Source organism: Emys orbicularis, chromosome 3 (assembly GCF_028017835.1).
Source record: "Emys orbicularis isolate rEmyOrb1 chromosome 3, rEmyOrb1.hap1, whole genome shotgun sequence".
NCBI classification, from domain to species: Eukaryota; Metazoa; Chordata; order Testudines; family Emydidae; genus Emys; species Emys orbicularis.
The window spans coordinates 145,456,994-145,477,849 of NC_088685.1; the positions used below are offsets into that span (position 1 = coordinate 145,456,994).

Here is a 20,856-nt window from a genome sequence, read left to right on the forward strand (position 1 = left end):
AGCTCCATAGCTAGATCAATTATTCCTAACAGAAAGTTTTAATCAACTCTCCTTTCACAGTTGCATGGAAACCTCCCTCCTACAACACTCCTCAAAATGCATTTGGATAAGCCTGTGGTCATTGTAACTTAATGCATGGGAAGGAAAACAATACTGAAGAAATTATAAAGCAGCTATATAAAACACTGGTACACCTGGAATACTCAGGTCATTTCTGGACTGAAAGAAATAGAGGGGGTTCAGAGATGGATGACAAAATGAGCAGAGGCCTGGAGAGACTTCCATATGAAAAAAGATTGAAAAGGCTGGGACTGTTTAATTTAGAAAAGAGACTAAGAAGAAGGGGTGTAATGAAAGCACTGAAAATAAATGGTATTGAGAAAATATTGGGCACCGCTAGTCACCTGCTTTCTTGTAACACAAAAAGGGAATGTTCCATGAATCTGAAGGCAGCAAGCTTAATACGAAGAAGAAAAGAACACTTTTTATCACAACACGCAGTTGGCCCATGGAACTCATTTCTACAAGATATTGCAGCCATGACTTTAGCAGGATTGAAAAAAGGATTAGACATTGATATAAATAATGAGAACATCCAGAGTTACATTAATAAAGATGATGAATATCCAATCATTTGGAATGTACATAAATCCTCACACTTCAGGGGATAAGCTGTCCCTCTAACTGACAGATTTAGGAAGCAACCACTTCTATGGTAATCTCAGGGTTTACTGCACTTTCCTCTGAAACATCTGGTACTAGCTATTGTCAGAGACAGAATACTGGACTAGACAGATCTGTAGTCTGATCCAGTTTAGAAACTCCTTTGTTCCAAAAGTCTCACATCTCTCATAATTGCCTTACATACAAATTGAACAGGAGGAGAATGGACAGAGCAGGTACTAATTATCTTATCTTAGCACCGGGGGCCCCCAAAACTGCCATGATTTCCCTTGTTATTGTTTATGTGATTATTACAAATTTTATGGAAGCTGTTAGGAAAATAAGGAGGGCAAATAAAGTTTTGGCATGAAAAGTTTTGGCAAGACATCTATATGATATATATAAATGTTATTACCTTTTCTGTATCAATAAAAACAAATACAACAACTGAAAACAATAAAAGAGAAATTCACTCAACAAGATCCAATAATGGATAGTTATTAATCACTATACAAAAGATTACTACAGCTGTGTGGACTCAGTTCCTAGATAGTTATTTTAGATCGGGGTCGGCAACCTCTGGCACGTGGTTCGCCAAGGTAAGCACCCTGGGGGGGCCGGGCCAATTTGTTTACCTGCTGCGTCTGCAGGTTCGGCCGATCGCGGCTCCCACTGGCCGCGGTTCGCCGCTCCAGGCCAATGGGGGTGGCGGGAAGCAGCGCAGGCCGAGGGATGTCCTTACCCTTAAGATTCTACTCTATTTATGTTTCCTGTAAGATAACTTTTAGTGTCTTACCCCTTGTTCTTAATGTGGAAAAAAGTTTTGGATGAAATCTGAAGATAAAAAAAAGTTAGGAACAATGGGACTGAATGCCCATAATTAAAAAGATAAACATATGATATCAGAACAGGCTGTTTAATCTCTTTCTCACCACTCCTTGCCAAACTGGTCAACTGAACTGGGGAGAGAACTTTCTCAAAAAGATTAGGATTTGTGCCTAAGATATTTTGATCCTTAACAGAAAGGGATAATAAATTGAGGCTATATGAAATTTAAAGGCCCTGGTCCTGCAATGTGTAGTAAGCAAGAGGATTGCTACATCTCTACAGACCCCTACTAGAGTCAACATGGTTCTGTGTAGCCCCCACACACTACATATTGTAGGACCGGATCTTAAGATTCTACCATGGGAATAGGAGTACTTGTAGCACCTTAGAGACTAACAAATTTATTAGAGCATAAGCTTTCGTGGGCTACAGCCCACTTCTTCGGATGCATATAGAATGGAACACTGGACACTTGCTGTAGTCCCAGATTCACTGCTCCCAAAGGAGTAGTACAACCCAGTTTACCAGTTACACCTCAGATCACTGCACCACTTAACACCCAGCACTCAGATATGTTTGTAGTGAAAACAAGCAAAAGTTTAATTAACGAAGAAGATAGATTGAAATGATAGCAAGTGGAAGTACTGGAAACAAATATACATATAAACCAAAAACATAACAAGCATTCTAAAACCTGGGTTTACTTAACTAGTTACTTTTATGTCTTATAGGGCAAGACCCCCACAATCCTTTCAGCGTATTACAGCCAGGCTTGGCGATGATCTTCTGTGCATGAGACAAGTCATGCTGTCAGCTTGCCTCCTCAGTGGAAAAGATTCATGGTGCCCTCCTGCACCTCCAGTTATACACCCCCCAATCCATTCTCTGTACTGGTAAGCAGGACATCCCCTGCTGGTTGTTTTTTTTCCTGAACGCTGCTTTCTTGTTTTCTGATTAGCATTTGGGTCAGTGTGTAGATAGGCCTCTGTTGTGAAGTGGACAATACACATAGGATTGCCAATTTTGGTTGGACATATTCCTGGAGGTTTCATCATATGACATAATCTTTAATTAAAGATTGAGCTTTAATTCCTGGAGACTCCAGGACAATCCTGGAGGATTGGCAACCCTAAATACACAATACACACAAGCAGCCAGAGAAAGATAAGCATCTCTTCCTGCCTGCTGGACAGGAGCACGTCTATCACCTTCTGTTGCCCTGCCTTAACTCACATACCTTAAGGACATCATTTTCATTATTGATATATAGTTCCTTAAACATTATCCAAACATACATTTTGCAATGATTATGATTTGCCATTGGTTCTCAGTAGAGACTTTATAACACCGACAGATCTTGTTGTCAGTGGGCAGGATCAAACCTGGGACATCTGGAGCTAAATGCATGAGTCTCTACTGCATGAGCTAAAAGCCACATAGCTCTTAGCTACTGTAGCAGACTCATTAATCTCTAAGTGGTCTCGGTGCCACTAGATGGGACAGAGCACCACACCCAGGAGGTGTGTTTGTTACAACTTCACATGCCACCTTTTAGTGAATTATGTTTATACCTGACCGAGGGGATTCCTATAAAACTCTAAGTGCTCCTTGTGCCCTCTGCCAGCTGTCACCAAGATGTCTGGAAGGCCAACCCCCCTTTAATATTTGCTACATCCTCCTCTTTTGCAAGTACAATATATCTTGTACTTGTAGGAGGATTGACTCTCTTTTCTATCTTTAGCTTTGTGATATTTATCATGAAACAGGCTTGATTACTGGAGGCATTTACATCTATTATGCACATTACAGGCGACACTGGTAGCACCACTTATTTCTAAGGCTGCCCAACACTTCCCATAAATCAGCCCTGTTTTCAGTTGCTTACAACTTTGCTAAACTTTAACCATTGAAAAAAATTAAGCCAAATTGGTTCAGCTGTTTCCAAGAACAAGGCTAGGGGAAAATGTTTTGCCCATGTGACCTTTTCTCTGAGAAGCTCTAGGGCGCCCCATGCTTTTGGACCGGGGATTCAGAATTTGGCATGTGCCTTTTGGTGTTCCTATGAAAATCCACCCAAATTTGGTCAAGTTATAAGCCTTGGAGGGGGGGAGGGAGGGGGAAGAAATCACAGTTCACACATGCTCAGTAGACAGCTTTGGAGCGAAATTCCTTGAAGATTCCATCCATACTGAGCATGATGCAGCCCAGAGCTAAGCAGGATTTTTCCTGCAATTGCAATTGCAGTTCTGGGATGCTGTGGGCTGGATCAGTTTTGGGCAGTGGAACTGAGAGCAGGGAGACTGTGCCTCCTATACTCTCAATGTCCCCCTGCTGGGCCCAGGCAACATGGAGGAGGAAGCTGCCAGATTCAAATGAATAAGGGACAAGAGCTGGACCTGGGATAGGAAGCAGATTGATACATGGACCCTGGTGTGGGGGGGGGGGGGAAGAGAGGATGGGGGGGGACAAAGAATCTGGGACAAGGATCTGTGGAAGAAGGGGACAAACACTGAGATTGGACAAGGATCCCAAGGAGGGAGACTGGGACTGCCAGCCAGTGAGGATGGGGAATATGGACAGGGGCAATTGGAGGCCAGGGTGGCAAAGAGAGATCAATTGAGGACCCAGGAGGCGAGTGCTGGGAGCAGGCAAGAAAACTGGAAAATGGAGAATGGAGTCCAGGGGGGCGTCACTAGAACTTGCTGGGCCAGGAAACTGAGAAGAGATACCTGAGGAGTGGAGACTAGGTGAGGAGATTTGAATGAGGAGCCAGGGAAGACAGAACTGACAGAGACAGGTTGGAAGGGATGAAGCAGACGGGGTTAAACTTTGAAGGAATGGGCAGAGGAATCTGTCCCCCTAGAGCACTCTCCCCTTCAGAGCCTGGACTGGATCCCAAGGTTCAAATCTCATCATTCCTCTGCTGTCAGCAAATATCTGTGGAAAAAAGTATATGACCATGTAATGAAAAACTATAATACATATTTTTATTACTTGTGTAGATTTGCACTCACTACAGACACACCCCCTTGTGGGTGGATATGGCATAGCAGCTTTTTCCAGTCTGGTGGCCCCTGCTGATGGTTGCTTCGGTCCAGCAGTGGTCTGCCTCCTCTCATGACTCAGGCTGCCTCCAACTGGGTCACATTTTAGTTCCACCCCATCTTCCCCAGTGGCCAGTAGGGGAACCCAAGCCCTCCCATTACAATGAGTTTTACAGCTCAGGGACCCTATAACCAGCAACCAATGTCTGCTCTGTCAGACTCCTTGATACTGCCTTCAAGGACTTCTTCCGACTATAGCTTTTCTACAGGCCTTCTCTCCACAACTTCCCTAGATGCATCCTTCGTCCAGAGCTAGGGCTCACAGGGCTGTCCGATGGAATCCCTCAACAAGAATCTCAAATGAAAAGTATAAAATCAAATAAACTTTGGACCGCCTCAGGTTTCCTCCTTTCTCTGCAGAAGCATGTTTCCCACAGATCGACCCACTCTCTACTATCATAAGAGAGACTGCAGACTTCTTCGCTCTCTCCCTGCAGCCCCTCAAAAGTCAGTCCAGATTCCCCTTAGGCTATATGATCATTCCCTCTTGGGCTTCACTACCTCCAGGTTCCCCCTCACTCAGAACAACCCACCTCTGCCCCAGGCTTCCTGTTAGCTCAGGATCCTCTGGTTCTAGTTCCACATCTGCCTCCCAGGCTTCTCTCTGCCTTTAGCTAAGAGCAGAGACACCTGACTATCAGTCTCCTCCCTAGCCTTTTCCCTACTACTCCTTTATGAAGACCCAGCGCCTTCCTAGCTGGGTTTGATCATCAGTTATGTCTAATACCGCTCCAGGTGCCACCTGGTAGCCTAATTGGGCTCAGGCTCCTGTTAACCATGGTTGACCAGTGTGGGACTTATATACCCCATCACAATTTGTAAACATTATGGTCTTTTCAAAGTGGAAGTCAAAATTATTTTGAAGGGGTCTTCGTTTTTATATATGCCTGGACATATTCTTCCATCATGAGTAACCTATTTTATTATGGCCCAATCCTACATATGAAGTTAATGATAAAAATAGCACTGATCTAAAAGGGGTCAGACTTAGGCCTGTAGAGCTCTCCATTTTTACACAATTACATCTATTGACCTTCTGATACTCATCAATTCATAAATAATGTGGGTTTGGGTTTTTTTGTTTGTTTTTTGGGTGGGAGGAAGGGAGGTTCCTTGTTTTGTGAGGGGAGAGAAATGCTGCCTTCTCATCTCCAGTAACCTTTGTTGTTGTGGAGGGTTAGACATAGTTTTCCTCTAATCTCTCTTTTACATGCTCACAGGCTTCCAGCCTTTTGCAAATAAGAGGAGAGTGTTCTTTGATCTTCCCTCAAACTTGCAGAGCTTCACTGGGTATGTCTTCACTCCAGGGTTAACACAGGGGATTGGCACACAAGCCTGAGCACTAGCCCAGGTGTGTACAGCCATACTGCAAAGCCATAGCTGAGTTTCTGGAGCCTCATCGGTGCTACACTCACGCATGTGTGTTGCTTGTTCTGGGGGCATAGCTGCAGTAAGCTGAGCTGCTCTATGATTGTTTCCCAGTGAATTGTGGAAGAACTTTTCTGTTCTTCTGGCACATGAGGGGAGGAGGGGGGAAATTGTGGGATGAAATTAGAAGACTATCAGTATTCAAATGGTTTAGCCCATGTGCCCATCACAAAATGGGGGAGGGGGGTTTACCAGCCTGTGAAAGCCCCACTCAGGCTTTAGCTTATACTCCAGGATTGCCCAGCAACCCTGGGTTGAAAGCGCCACTAAACTAGGGTCAGAGATTTTTGTATGTGGATGGGAAAGGGGTTAGAGGCCTTTACCCAAGAGCCCAAGTTACTTCTGCAGTGAAGACATACCCACTGATATCACAACGCTTCATGCGTGCCCTTGCTACCTCCTGTTTGCTGTATTTGAAGTGCAGCCACGCTAGCCAACTATTACGAGATCATTGCTTTATGTAAACAGCAGTACATCAAAGTCATGGTCAGCCGGGAGACACAAGTGTATATTTCAACAATATATCCCACATTATTCTTCTCCAAAAATAACCATATGATATTTATGGAGACAGATCACTTTGTTCCTATTGCTAAAAATGTGTGTCTGCCAAAGACATGAAAAATGTGTCAGTAACTTAGCGAGACACAGTGCTATGAACTTCAAAAAACTAGTTGCTCCATTGGAGCAGAGAGTTCAAAGAGTTCATGAGGGATCAAAGTGAGAACAGAACAAAAGCACTCTTCTCTACATTAAAAATGGTACAAATTCCAAGGATAAGCAGACATTTATTCTGAAAATTCCGTTTATAAGAGAAAGCGCAATTACTTTCAATAAGTGATCCACATGAGGCCATGTAATGACACAGGGAGAGCAAAGATATTAAACTTTCCTGCACAATGTCAAACTTTAGTCAGATTGTACTCATGTTGACTTATGCTATACCTTACAAATATTGAGAAAGTTCCTGGAGGGAGTGGGTTGGGGTGGAACTGTGCTTGACAGGGGATCTGATGGTCCTTAAAATCCCCTGGTCTTGCTTCTTCCACTCTGTCCTACTTCTCATCTCTTATGGTCTCCTTCATCCCTAACCTCCCACTCTTGCTCCTATTGTCCTTTACTCTTCATTAATTGCTCTTTCCTTTGCCCGTGTTTCTTTGCCTCTTCCTCTTCTTAGTTCTCCTTACCTCATAGTTCTTCACTATGGTTCTTTCCATCTTAACATCGGTCTCTCTTCCTTCCCTAGTGGATCATTTCATTTTGAGCCTCGTCTCTTCCCTGGTTTGGTTTGGTGCGTGCACGCAGATGCTGCTTATTCACAGATCCCACAACACTGGGACTGCTCCTCTGCTGCCTATAATCAGGGCCCTGTATATTTTGTAGAAGGCTTGATCTACATTTTGCAGCAACATTCCTGAGATTTGGTGGAACTCTGATACAGCTGACTGGAAATTCTGCAACAGCTTCATTTAACTTTTTAAAATTCTGATTGTTTTTATTAATTACACATGAAAATGAATAATACCACCAGTAAAGTATCCCCCCCCCCCACCCCAAAAAAAAATGGGAAGCAGTTTGGGACTGTGTGATAAGCACAATAGCAAGATGGTTCTGTAAAAACAATAATCAGGGAAAAAGTTAACAATGCTGCCATTCAAAAATTGGCCTCTCCAACCCCTTATTTGAGGGGTCCTTCTCCTGTTCAAAAATGGGTGAATAAAGTTAGGCTCCTAAATATTTAGGTGCAAAAATTAAGTTAGGTTTCTAAATCCTTATTAACCCACTTTTTTTATGTCTTTGCTAAATCGTCTGACGTACATTTGAAAGGTAGTAGTCCAACTGCACTGAAATGCAGCTGGGGTTACACAAGTGTAAAGGAGAGTATAATTTGAAATAATGAGTTTAGATGCCAAGTGTGTACTTCCATTAAAAATATAATAGATTTAAAAACTAATCTATTTTCTAAAGAAGGTAAAGAGGGCTGCCTTGGGCTGATTTCTAATAGCTCATATTAACCTTCCTTTACCCCCCAAAAGTGTGTCTATATATAACTTTACGTCAAAAACATGTTAACATTAAGGTTGTAACGTCAAGCACAAAAGTTAGAAAAAGCCCCATGAGTCCACCTCTTCCAGGTTAGGATTGTTAATCCTCTAGGATTGTCCTGGAGTCTCCAAAAATTAAAGATTAATCTTTAATTAAAGATTATGTCACATGATGAAATCTCCAGGAACACGTCCAACCAAAACTGGCAACCCTATCCAGAGTATCAAAGTCCAACAAGTCTTCTGCCTTTCTCCAGAGCTTCTCTGTAGCCCTCCTGGGTTTATTTTAGGCTCCATGATCTCAGCAACCACCTTTCAACAGCAGCAGTCACACTCACTAGGCAGCCTTCAGCATCCAGTCTTTCTTTGGCCTCTTCAGCAGCAGCACTACTCCTTCCTGCTACAGCCCTCTTTTCAGCAGTGGAGTACAAACTCAGCAGCCACAGCCAGCAATCTTTGCATGCTTTATTTTAGAACTGGGAATAGAATCCAGATGTACTGGTCCACAGTTCTATGATTTAACCATACGAGACTCCTTCCCCCAATAATCTCAACTACACTGGTTTAAGTTTTGAGTAACTCCTTTGGGAGTCACTGGTGTAGCTCCAGATTTAATCCAGTGTAGCTGAGGTCAGAATCTGGTCCAATGCAATTAGGCCGGGGTGAATTTTGCCCAAATTGTCCACCTTGCAGATACAATTTCTTTTTCTTAAATCAACTGTGCCACTTCAGCCTGAATACAGCAAAAACATGTCCAGCCCAGTGAAGTTGTTCGGCTGTAAAATTAATTGGTTTAGAATACTAACATTTTAAAACAGCATAATTTTGAGTTTTGATGATTTAAGTTAAAATACACAAAATATTGCAACTTGAGTCTCATGATTTGTAAATGAAATCCTGAGCCTAATCCTGGGCAAAAGTGCCAAGCTCTTGTGATCTAAGCTGCCATGGAAACATCTGCAAATCCCTGAGAGGGGCTGAGAGCGTTTCCTCCTTAAGGTGTGTCAGCAGTGATGGATGCTATCTTGTACATAGTCCTAGTTTGAGCAGCCTGAGTCAGCCCTTGACCTGGACAATAGAATATGCTTTTTCTCACTGAAACAAATTTCCTACTGTGACAAGTGGGGGGTCTAGCCACCCCAAGAGGAAAACAGAAGGTTTAAACCCCCAAAATGAGCAACTGAACCAACGGATTGCATCCTGTATCATTGTACTATAAGTGTATTGAGTAAGGTCTTTTCTGAAAGCTAGTAATGTTCTGAACTTGATCGTCTGAACTTATGATGTACGTATACAGACTGTGGTTATGAATCTGTGCATTTGTGTATATAGATAACTGTACTCATAACATGTACTACAACATCAGCTACACCTCATAGCAGGGAGGGGCATCCCCCCAAGCCAGATGTTTACACAAAACCAGCTCCAAGTAACCATCCATGGTCCAGCCGAGGAAAAGACAATGATGGAGTATTAGAGTTAATGGAAAAAAATTGAGACATCCCAGCTACCAAGTCAAGAGGGAATTTTCCCTATTCTGAATAACCATGAGTTACTGGGGGGGAGAGGGAGGGGGGAGAGAAGAGCCTTTTTAAAATGCAGTACAAAACTCAAACTAAAGATGTCATGAACAAATGGCTCTGATGTGGCAAAGAATGTGAAGAGAAGAAATTTTTCAATTGCTTATATATCAATGGTAGGAGTCTGGGTAACAACTAACAATTAATTAGCAATTCTCATTGATGAAGAAAAATTATATAACTGGCATTATTAAAACTTGGTGGGACAATTCACATGACTGGCGAGACTGTGTTTAGGAAGAAGAGAATGGGTAAGAGGATGAGGGATGACACGCGATATTAAAGACATCTTACCAGTTTTAGATTTATCAGTGACTCAGAACCACAAAATTTTGAATGCATATGAATCAATGTGCTAACTAACAAAGCACAATTTGGGGTCTGGTGGGGATGTGTTACAGGCCACTGACTCAAACCAGAGAACAGGATGAGTTACTCTTTACAGACAGGTGCTTAATGTGTTGACAGAAACAATGCTGTTATGGGGGAGTTCAACTTTGGAGACATATACTGGAGAACTCATGCAGCCAGTAATAAAACATTGTTTCAGTAATTCAAAATTACAGATAATAATTTTCTAGCACAGAAGGTGCTGCACCCAATACAAGGTAGCTCTATTTTGGTCCTTATTAGGACAGATAAAAAAGAATTAATCACTGGACTGGATGTTGGTGGTTGCCTAGGGACCTGTGATCAGAACCTGATTACATTCAATATGGGCAAACAGAGGACAGTCCGAACAAGTAATATATAAACTTGGTGCTGCAAGAGGGTTAATCTCTCAACGCTGAGGAAAATTATGAGTGAAATTGATTGGAAGAAAAAAATAGACAAGAAAACATGAATGAAAGTTGGGAATTCTTAAAGGAGAGTTTATTAGATGAACAAAAAGCCATGCTTCCACAATCAAGAAAGAAAGTGGAGGCAACAATAAGAAATCATATATATAAATGAGAAGTTAAAAAGTATAGAAAGTTGATATGGGAAGTTAAAGACATCAGGGAAAAATCCATGGCTGGCAGGGCTCATGACAATAAGGAGTTTTTAGAGAATATTAGTAACTAAGGAAATCCCAGCAATGGTATAGGGGTATAGACATATTACTAGATAGAGTCATAGGCACTGACTCCGTGGGTGCTCCAAGGCTGGAGCACCCACAGGGAAAAATTAGTGGGTGCTCTGCACCCAGTGACAGCCAAGCTCCCCTCCCCGCCCCACCTCACCTCAGCCTCCTCCCCTGAGCGTACTGCGTCCCTACTCCTCCGCCTACCTCCCAGCACTTGCTGCTGCCAAACAGCTGTAGCAAGCTCCAGGAGGGAGGGGGGAGGAGCGGAAACATGGTGTGCTCAGGGGAGGAGGAGGGGAAGAGGTGTGGCCGGGGCGGGGATTTGGGGAAGGAATGAGAATAGGGGCAGGGAGGGGGCGGAGTTGGGGCGGGGCCTTTGGGGAAGGGGATGGAATGGGAGCATGGCAGGGGCAGAGGGGGGTTGAGCACCTATGGATAGAGTTGGTAGAATTGTTAATAATGACGCAGAAAGCATTCAATAAATATTTCTGGTCTGTATTTAAAAAGAAACAGGATGATGTATTTGTATCACATGAGACTGATGAACTACTTTCCAGACCATCAGAATGACCTAATAACTTGTACCCAAGAGTTATAAAAAGTGAGCTACAAAGATCTCTGGCCCATCAATTTTAATTTTAAATAAAAGTTAGAATACCAGGGAAATTCCAGAAGACTAAAAGAGTACTAATATTGTGCAATATTCAAAAAGTGCAAGCAATATGCCGTGGGTAACTGTAGGCAGGTTAGTTTGACATCAGTCTTGGGCAAAACAATGGAAAAGCTAATACAGGATTCAATTGCTAAAGAATTAAAGAATAGGAATACAATTAATTCCAGTCAACATGGTTTCATGGAAAATAGGTCTTGTCAAACAATCCTGATTTTTCTTTTCTGATGGCATTTCTAGTTTGGTTGATAAAGGTAAAGTATTTGCAGCCATGCTGCAGCGGGAGATATACTTTCTGCCATCTCCGACCGGGTAGGAGACTCCATCCCATTCTATAAGACAATGACCTGGCCTCAGTTATTCATGCCTTCCTTACCTTTCGGCTGGACTACAGCAATGCGATATACTTGGGCATGAAGCCGTCAGCATTTAGGAAACTCCAACTAGTACAGAACACTGCAAGGCACCTCCTCAGCAAAAGAGGCTATCATGCACACATCATATATCTGTCCTCCCTCCTTACAGTGGCTTCCTATTGGATTTTGAATCAAGTTCAAGGTCTCATTCCTTATCTTTAAGGTGCCTGGGCCCAGGATATCCAAAAGATTTCCTAAGCTCCAGGAACACAGAGTATGGTCAACAATTCCACTCCTCAGTCACAATGGAACTCTCTGCAATAGGGTAAAGCTTGTCTGTGCAGTAGATATGAACTTTCTCTGGGGTCAATCTTAAACTGTGGAATGAACTCCCTCAGGAACCATCACAAACCTCACCACCTTCTGCTCCAACTGCAAGGCACATTTCTTTGATCTTGCCTTCTCTAACAAACCCAAAGCAATACATATTTAAATAACAAAAACAAAACAAAACAAAAACAAAAAAGCTAAAACCCTGCCAAAACAATATACTCCCCTGCACATGTTCCTATCCCTGGGATAGGATGAGAGGAAAAAGCACACCATACAACAGATGTGTAGTCACATTGCTTTGAGCACCTTCCAGCAGTGCATTGATACCACGCTCATCACTGCAGTATAAGGGCCGCCATAGAAAAGATACAGTGTACTGTAACATTCTGATTAAAAAGTTAGCACTATACAATACCAATAAAGCACACTTTAAATGGATTACAAAATAGCTAATTGGCAGGACTCAAAAAGTAGACGACGGTGGAGAATCATCACAGAATGTGGGTGTTTCTGGAGGGGTTTTGGAGGGATCAATACTAGGCACAACACTATTCAACATTTTCATCAACAACTGGAAGTAAATATAAAATCACTGCTGTTGAAGTTTGTAGATGATACAAAGATTGGCAGAGTGGTAAATAATGAAGAGGACAGAGCAATCGGATTCAAACAAAATATGTTTTAATACATGTAGGAACAAGGAATGCAGGCCATAACTACCAAACGGGGGCAGGGGAAGGATTGTGTCCTTGAAAGCAGTGATTCTGAAAAGTATTTAGGGGTCATAGCATCATAGAGCTGTAAGGCTGGAAGGGATCTCAAGAGCCATAAAGTCTATCTCCCCACACAGAGCCAGGACGAAGTATGCCCAGACCATCCTTGACAGGTGTTTGTCCAACCTGTTTTTAAAAATATCCAGTGATGGGGATTCCACAACCTCCCTTGGAAGTTTGTTCCAGAGTTTAACTATCCATACAATTAGAAAGGTTTTCCTAATGTCTAACCTAAGTCTCCTTTGCTGCAGATTAAGCCCATTACTTCTTGTCCTACATTCAATGGACACAGAGAACAATTGATGATAACATTTTAAAAATATGTTATCAAGTCCCCACTCAGTCTTCTTTCTCCAGATTAAACATGCCCAGTTTTTTTAAAACTTTCCTCATTTGTCAGGTTTTCTAAGCCCTTTATGTTTGTAGCTGTCTTCTAGACACTCTTCAGTTTCTCCACCTTTCCTAAAGTATGGCACCCAGAACTGGACAATACTCCAGTTGAGGCCTCACCAGTGCCATGTAGAGAGGGACAATTACCTCCCATGTCTTACGCACAACACACCTGTTAATATTCCTTTTTCGTCACAGCATCACTTCGTTGGCTCATATTTGATTTGTGATCCATTATAACTAGGGTGACCAGATAGCAAGTGTGAAAAATCAGGACAGGGGGCGGAGGGGTGATAGGGGTCTATATAAGAAAAAGCCCCAAACATCAGGACTGTCCCTATAAAACTGGGACATCTGGTCACCCTAACTATAACCCCCGATCCTTTTCTGAAGTATTGTGTAGCCAGCTATTGACCATTTTGTATCTGTCTATTTGATTTTTCCTTCCTGAATGTATTTCTTTGCACTTGTCTTTACTGAATGACATTTTGTTAATTTCAGACCAACTCTCCTACTTGTCAAGGTCATTTTGAATCCTAACCCTGTTATCCAAAGTCCTTGCAATCCCTCCAAGCTTGGCATCATCCACAAATTTTACAAGCATAGTCTCCACTCCATTATCCAAATCATTAATGAAGTGGACAAGCAACTGAACATGAGTTCCCAGTGCAATGATGTGGTAAAAAGAGCAAATGTAATCCTTGGATATATGAGTAGGAAACTAATTTTACCTCTGTTTATGGTATTGTGAGACTCATATTAGAATACTGCACCCAATTCTGGTGTCCACATTTTTAAAAGGATGTTGAAAAACCTGGAAAAGGCACAGAAAAGAGCCAAAAAAACCTATTCAAAACCTATTATGGAGAAAATGCCATACAGTGAGAGATTTAAAAAGATCAATTTGTTTAGTTTATCAAAAAGAAGACTGAGACATGTCTAGATTATGGTATACAAGTACACATGGGTAATAAAGGGTTTTTTAATCTGAGAAATGCAGAACAAGGACCAATGACTGGAAGTTAAAGGCAGACAAAATCAAATTAGAAATTTATGTTCAAACTTTTAAAAGTGAGGGCGATCAACCAATGAATAAACTACCAAGGGAAGTGGTTGATTCTCCATCTCTTGATGTCTTCAAATCAAGAGTGGATGCCATTCTAGATGATACATGTTAGTCAAACACAGATTATTGGTATTGCCATATAGAGCAATGATATGATTTTTGAAGAAATTTGGATCCTCTTTCTAGATACATTTGGATAAAAAATGTTGAGATTTTGGCTCAAAGAATGCCAAACCTCCAGTCTACCTAACCCCTCCTCTTTCTTTCCTCTCCCCATCTCCTCTTTGTTTCTTCTCCCTATTCATATATGTCTTCTATAGTATTACTGTTAGCCCTCCTTAACATGTTAGATCTATGTAGTGTTGTCTGGTTTTGTATTGTCTGGTCTTGCAGCTTTAACGAGTTACAAAACTGCATAATTGCTTACTTCTATTGTAGATCCAGTGAAGCATGTGATTTGGTATAATGACTGGGCTGCGGCTGCCTCGCCTACTGGTTGGAACAGAGGTAGTCAGGCCTAGTGGCCAAGTCAGGAGCTGAGTTATCAAGTCTGGGGAGTGAGCCAGAGCTGACAGCCAGAGACCAGGTGTCAATTGTCAGAGCAGTGGCCAGAAACCGAATGCCAAGTCTGGGGAACAAGCCAGAGCCGAGAGCCAGGGGTTGGAGCCAGACTATCAGCCATGGTGAGGACAGGAGCAAGAGCCAGGAACAGGAAACCAGTAATAGGAAACCAGAAGTGGAACCAGGGTCAGGGAGCAGGATACAGAAGCAGGTGCCAGAGCAAGGGCGAGGAACATGAAAGGAGCTGAGAGCAGGAATAGAAATACAGCTGTGGGTATGGAATGCTGTTGAGCAGCCAGAAACCCAGGCCTGATGCAGGGTTTAAGACTGTGACTGAGGGGGTCTTCAGTCAATCAGGAGGCCTTGTTCATTAGCTGTCAGCTGAGAGCAATGAGCTGGGTCTGGGTTCAGCTGTGGGTCCCAACCCCGATATTTGGAAAAAAAATATCAAATTGTAAGTCATTTACCTTCTTGTATTTTTCATTGCCTCCTTTATGAAAATCAATAAAAAATAATTAAAAAAAAAGAAGTTACCAGGTGTGACAGGTTGGATCACAGAAACCCCCTTGGGACTGCCACCTAATGTGCTGAGACTACCTGTAAGCCCATTTTCCCTGGCAGCTTGGGACTTCAGTGCCCTGCCTGGTTGTGCCCGACATTCTAGCCTGCTACAAACACAGACCCAGATCTGAGCCACGTCCCTCAAAAGCTGCAGGCTTAACTGAAAACAGCTTAAGAAATGCTCCAGTCTCCAGCACTCTGATACCCAACTCCCAATGGGGTCCAAACCGCAAATAAATCCATTTTACCCTGTATAAAGCTTATACAGGGTAAACTCATAAATTGTTCACCCTCTATAACACTGATAGAGAGATATGCACAGCTGTTCCCCCCCCCCCCAGGTATTAATACATACTCTGGGTTAATTAATAAGTAAAAAGTGATTTTATTAAATACTAAAAGTAGGATTTAAGTGGTTCCAAGTAATAACAGACAGAACAAAGTGAATTACCAAGCAAAATAAAATAAAACATGCAATTCTAAGCCTAAAACAGTAAGAAAGTGATTACAGATGAAATCACACCCTGAGATGTTCCAGTAAGCTTTTAAAACAGACTAGCCTCCTTCTAGTCTGGGTCCAGGAATCACTCACACCCCTGTGGTTACTGTTCTTTGTTCCAGTTTCTTTCGGGTATCCTTTGGGGGTGGAGAGGCTACCTCTTGAGCCAGCTGAAGACAAAATGGAGGGGTTCATAGGGGCTTAAATTGACTCTCTCTGGTGGGTGGAAACCCCTTCCCCTCTCTTATGCAGAATCCAGCTGCAAGATGGAGTTTTGGAGTCACATGGGCAAGTCACATGTCCATGCATGAATTAGAACTTTACAGGCTGAGCTACATTCCCAGGAAAGTTCAGATGTGGATTGGCATCTCTCAAAGCTCATTGTTAGCTCAAGTGTTTCTTGACTGGGCACTTACTGAGAATAGTCTATTCTCAAGAAGCTGACCAACTGCTTCACTCAGGCTACTTAAAATCAAACAAATAGATAGCCAATATTCATAACTTTGAATACAAAAATGATACATGCATGTAAATAGGATGAATATATCCAGTAGATCATAACCTTTGCAGAGATATGTTACATGGCATATCTAGCATTAAGCATATTCCAGTTATGTCATATTTACATTCATAAGCATATTTCTATAAAGCATTATGGGGTGCAACATCACACCGGGCTCAATACAGGAGAAACTGAGTGAAATTCTATGGTAATATACAGGAGGTCAGACACAGACTAATGATCTAATGGTCTCCTCTGGCCAGAAAATGTCTGAATCTATTAAACTCTTTTACTAGCCCCTCTGCACCCAAAACTTTATCAGTTTCCCCCTCCATGTGGATGTTTGGAGCAGTCAATGGTGGTGGTAGGATTACAGACCATAAATACCTCCTTAGGGAGAGGCAGATAGCACTAAATTATGCAGCAATTCTATGCAGAAATTCATGAAGAAAATTCCCTTTATGCAAAACAGGGCCTTTTAATACAAATCCTCAGGAATGCTCAAATATAGGTGTAACCAGTGATCAATACTAACAACAACAATTAATTAATTAAAATATTGTATCATAATAAATAGCAACATTTTACTTCTTTTACAATTTCAGAGTCAAAGTGAACAAGGGCAATTGCATTACATCAACTAAGTACGTATAATTTCATTAATGGTGAGCCATGCAGTTTATCATTACACTCACAGTTAAGTCTGATCACAGAAAGATTCAAAAATTTGACTTTCTGCTATTTCCATCAGAGATTTCTGTGCATGATAGCAAGTTAAAAGAAAACAAGATGTATTTCGTGGATGCACCTCAGAGTAGTGGCCTGCATATTTTCAAATACCATTCACTGACTATGCAGACAAAAATGAAATGTTCCTACCCCAGAAAAATCCTTCATTTGCCCTCTCTATAGCTCTTTTCCATGTAACTTAAAAATAGCATTACTATTTAAAATATTTTTTCAAATATTGATTAGTTCAATAAAAGTCATCAAAATTATTTGTATTAACAGTAAAATTTATTAAAGACAAGGTGTTGTCATTATAGGTACAAAGTTGTTGGGATAACATAACACTGGGAACCATTTTATATGTATCCACAAACTTGGTAAAACTGAGGACTTCATGATGGAATTAAAACGGAATCGAGGTGGAGATATTCCAGCCACACACAAAGTGTTCTCCAGATTCCATTAAAATGTACCAAGCCACATTACTATTATATGAGTTTCACAGCAACACTACAGATGCTAGCTCCTTCAAAGAAAGATATAGGATAGTATTCCTTTACATAGTTTTTGAGTGCTATAGTGCTGCTCACTGTTTTTTATGTTTTAGAAGCCACCAGAAACCACTCATAGCAGAAGTGTGCATTAAGCTAGGTCTTGTACATTTGCATACAGCTAATAAACAAGATTATTTGAGAGCCACCTGCGCCCTGGTAGTGTTTTCATATTATTTTTGCTGTGTAACAAGGAAAAGACAACACTAAACATAACAAATGTTTCTATATCTATAACAAACCATTTTTGGTAACTTTAGCCATTTTCCCTGTTTTTAATTAATCTAACAACAAAACAAAGTTCCTATAGACTTCTTCATTTGTAACTATCACATAATTTGTTAAAACATTACAGCTGGATTTGCAACAATGTGGCTAAATACTGCTTTTTTGTTGATTTTTACATGCATATTGTATGTTTACTAACAAAGAAAGCACATATTTAAAATTGGGGTAATAAATTTGTCAGACCAGAAATAAAGGTTCACTTCTGGGAGTGGCATATCCTTATCTCGGCATAATGAAAGAACAGTCAGAGGGACAAGTCACTTGGGGTGACCCAATACCTATTTTGTCAAGTACAGCCAGTCAAAACCCAGCTCCTATTCAAACTCCATGTACAAAATGAAATTGGGAGGATGGGGGGTACAAGGGGGGAGGAAGGGGAATCACATCTCACACCATAGTGCTCAAGAACAAACCTGTGGGTCAGGGAGTGACATGTCCCAGCTGCTTCAGAACAGTTTGACAGTTGTGGGGAGTGACCCAAGACACAATTTGTCAGTCAAAACCCAGTGCCCTATTCAAGCCCTGTACAATATGGAAGAGGGGTGAGGCATGACATGGGGCAGCATATTGCACAAAAACTAAGCTTCAGGTCAGAGAGTGGCAGGTCCCAGCTCCTTCAGAACCGTAGGACGGTCACAGGGATGTGTCATTTGAGCTGACCGAGACATTTTTGTCACATGTAGCCAGGCAAAACGCAGCTCCTTATTAATGCACCATTTACAACATGGAAGCGGGGTCGGGCCCAGACATGCCAAACCCGCGGAAAAAAACGCAGAAATTGGGCATGTTTTTGGCTTAATTGGCTTGTGAGTTGCTTGTTAGCGAGTTTTTGGCTTGTATATTGTTGCTTGTATCTTGTTGCTTGTAGCTTCTTTATTTTTGATCAGCTCCCAGCAAGCAGGGGTAATGGGGGAACCGAGTCAGGGGTGCACAGGGGGTCCACCACTGTCCCAGACTGCATGCCGGGGGGATCTAGTCACATAGAGAGTTGGGGTTCTTAGGGATTGGCTTGTTTTGAAATGGGATTTGCTTTATTTTTGGCTTATTGTGACAGTTGGGATGCTTATTTACCACGTGAAAGTTGGCAACTGTGGTGGGGACCTCACATCTTACATTACACATTGCGCAGGAGCAAAGCGAGTGGAACCTCCAAGCGCCTTCAGAACAATCTGAGGGGGGCTGGGTGACCTGTGCCTCATTTTGTCACAGCCAGCCGGTCATGACCCAGCCTCTGGATTATTTAAATTAATCGATAATTACTGAGACACTGACGATTTAGAAATTAAAAGTTTTGAAAGTGGGACGTAGCCATTTGAAATAAGTTTGGCCTTTGAATAAGGAAGCACTTAACAAGGAACCGGGAGTAAAGAACCGACTTCAGCCTCTTAACCCGAGTCCCGTCGTTCAGTGATCAGAGCCAGGAGCGTCACCTCGCCGGTCGCAGGAGCAGGAGGGAGCCAAGGTAGAAAGCCAGCACCCAGCCCCTTCCATTGGGGTCGGAGCCACCCTCTGCACCGCCAGCCCACCGCGAGACCCGCACCCCCCGCACCCCAGCGAGCCCGCTCTCCCCTAGCGAGCCACCCAGAGACCCTTCGCCCCCCAGCGAGCCCGCGCCCCACCCCCCTCCTGCCGCCCGCCAAGCTGCGGCGGCCGGGGCTCGCGTTACCTCTGGAAGTAGTGCCCGCAGAACATGCCGCAGAGCAGCCGGCAGCCCAGGGGCTCCAGGCGGGGCGGGCTGCGCAGCGCCAGCAGCAGCGCGGGCACCAAGAAGGAGGGGAGCTCCTGCAGGAACCAGGCGCAGCGGGCAGGCACCCCGGCCCAGGGCTTGCCCGGCTTCTCCTGGTGTTTCCCGTACCTGGCCGGGGCACGGAGGTTGAGGCAGAGCAGCAGGAAGCCCAGGGCGCCCAGGAGGGAGCTGAGGGCGAGCACCAGGCTCGGGGAGCATTGCATGCTAGGGATGGGGATGGGGACAGGGCAGCCCAAGCCACCGCCAGCCCCTGCATTAATAGAGCAGCGGCCACCCCGCCCAGCCGAGCGGCTTCCACTTGGGCTGACTAGACTGCGGAGCTCCTCCTAGAGGGAGGGGGAGCTGGGGCAGGGAGGGGCGGCCCTACTGGACTGGCCCCTCAGACCCGGATCCGCGCCCTCAGGGCCGTCCCTAGCTATTCTGGGGCCCTACACGCCCCCGCGGGGGTTGCCCAAGCCTCCGCGGGGGGGGGAGGGGGGAGCGGGTCCCAGGCCTCCGCGGGAGGGACGGGCTTGGGGGACGGGGGGAACCACCCCCCAGCACAGACCATCGGCGCGGCTGGGGCAGGGTCTGCACTTCCCGCTGCCGGGAGTGCAAGCTGGGCTATGCTGGCTGCTGCCGAGCTCAGGGGCGTGGGGCCGAGGCGGGGCTGGGGCGGAGCAGGGGTGGGGGCCATGGGGAAGAGCCGGAGCAGGGGCTGGAGCAGAGCCCTACGCAGCTGTGTGCTTTGCCTATAGGTAAGGACGGCCCTGCCCCCACCTGCACTCCGGTCATCTGCCCCCTCTCTGGATAGGGCTTGCTGCAGCCCATTGAAGTCACTGGGAAGATTCCTATTGATTTCAGTGGGCTTTGGATCAGGCTCCCTATGTCAGCATCTTTTCTTTTCCCTAGACAATCTTTGGACCAAAAACCCGGTTACCACTGGAGATGGGAAAGTATATAAAGGTGTCAGAAGCTCAGTAGGAATATTTAGTGCTGTGCTTCATGCAAGGGTTAATAACTAAAATGTCTGTTAGTCTATAGCAATAAAGGGCAGAGAAATAAGAATTTTAAACAGAAAAACATTATTTCACAGAGCACCTTTGCAGCACAGGGTCAACCTGCTCTTCAACAGGA

The 20,856-nt window shown here is 43.6% G+C and overlaps 1 protein-coding gene across 1 annotated transcript in view; it reads right to left on the reverse strand.

Moving 5' to 3' along the window:
• Positions 1 to 19,943, reverse strand: part of SRD5A2 (steroid 5 alpha-reductase 2) — a 66,170-nt gene extending 46,227 nt beyond the window's left edge. The window contains exon 1 of the mRNA XM_065402089.1: positions 19,660 to 19,943. Within this exon, the coding sequence (XP_065258161.1) occupies positions 19,660 to 19,943 (284 nt within the window). The remainder of the gene's footprint in view (positions 1 to 19,659) is intronic.
• Between the last annotated feature and the right edge of the window lie 913 nt (positions 19,944 to 20,856).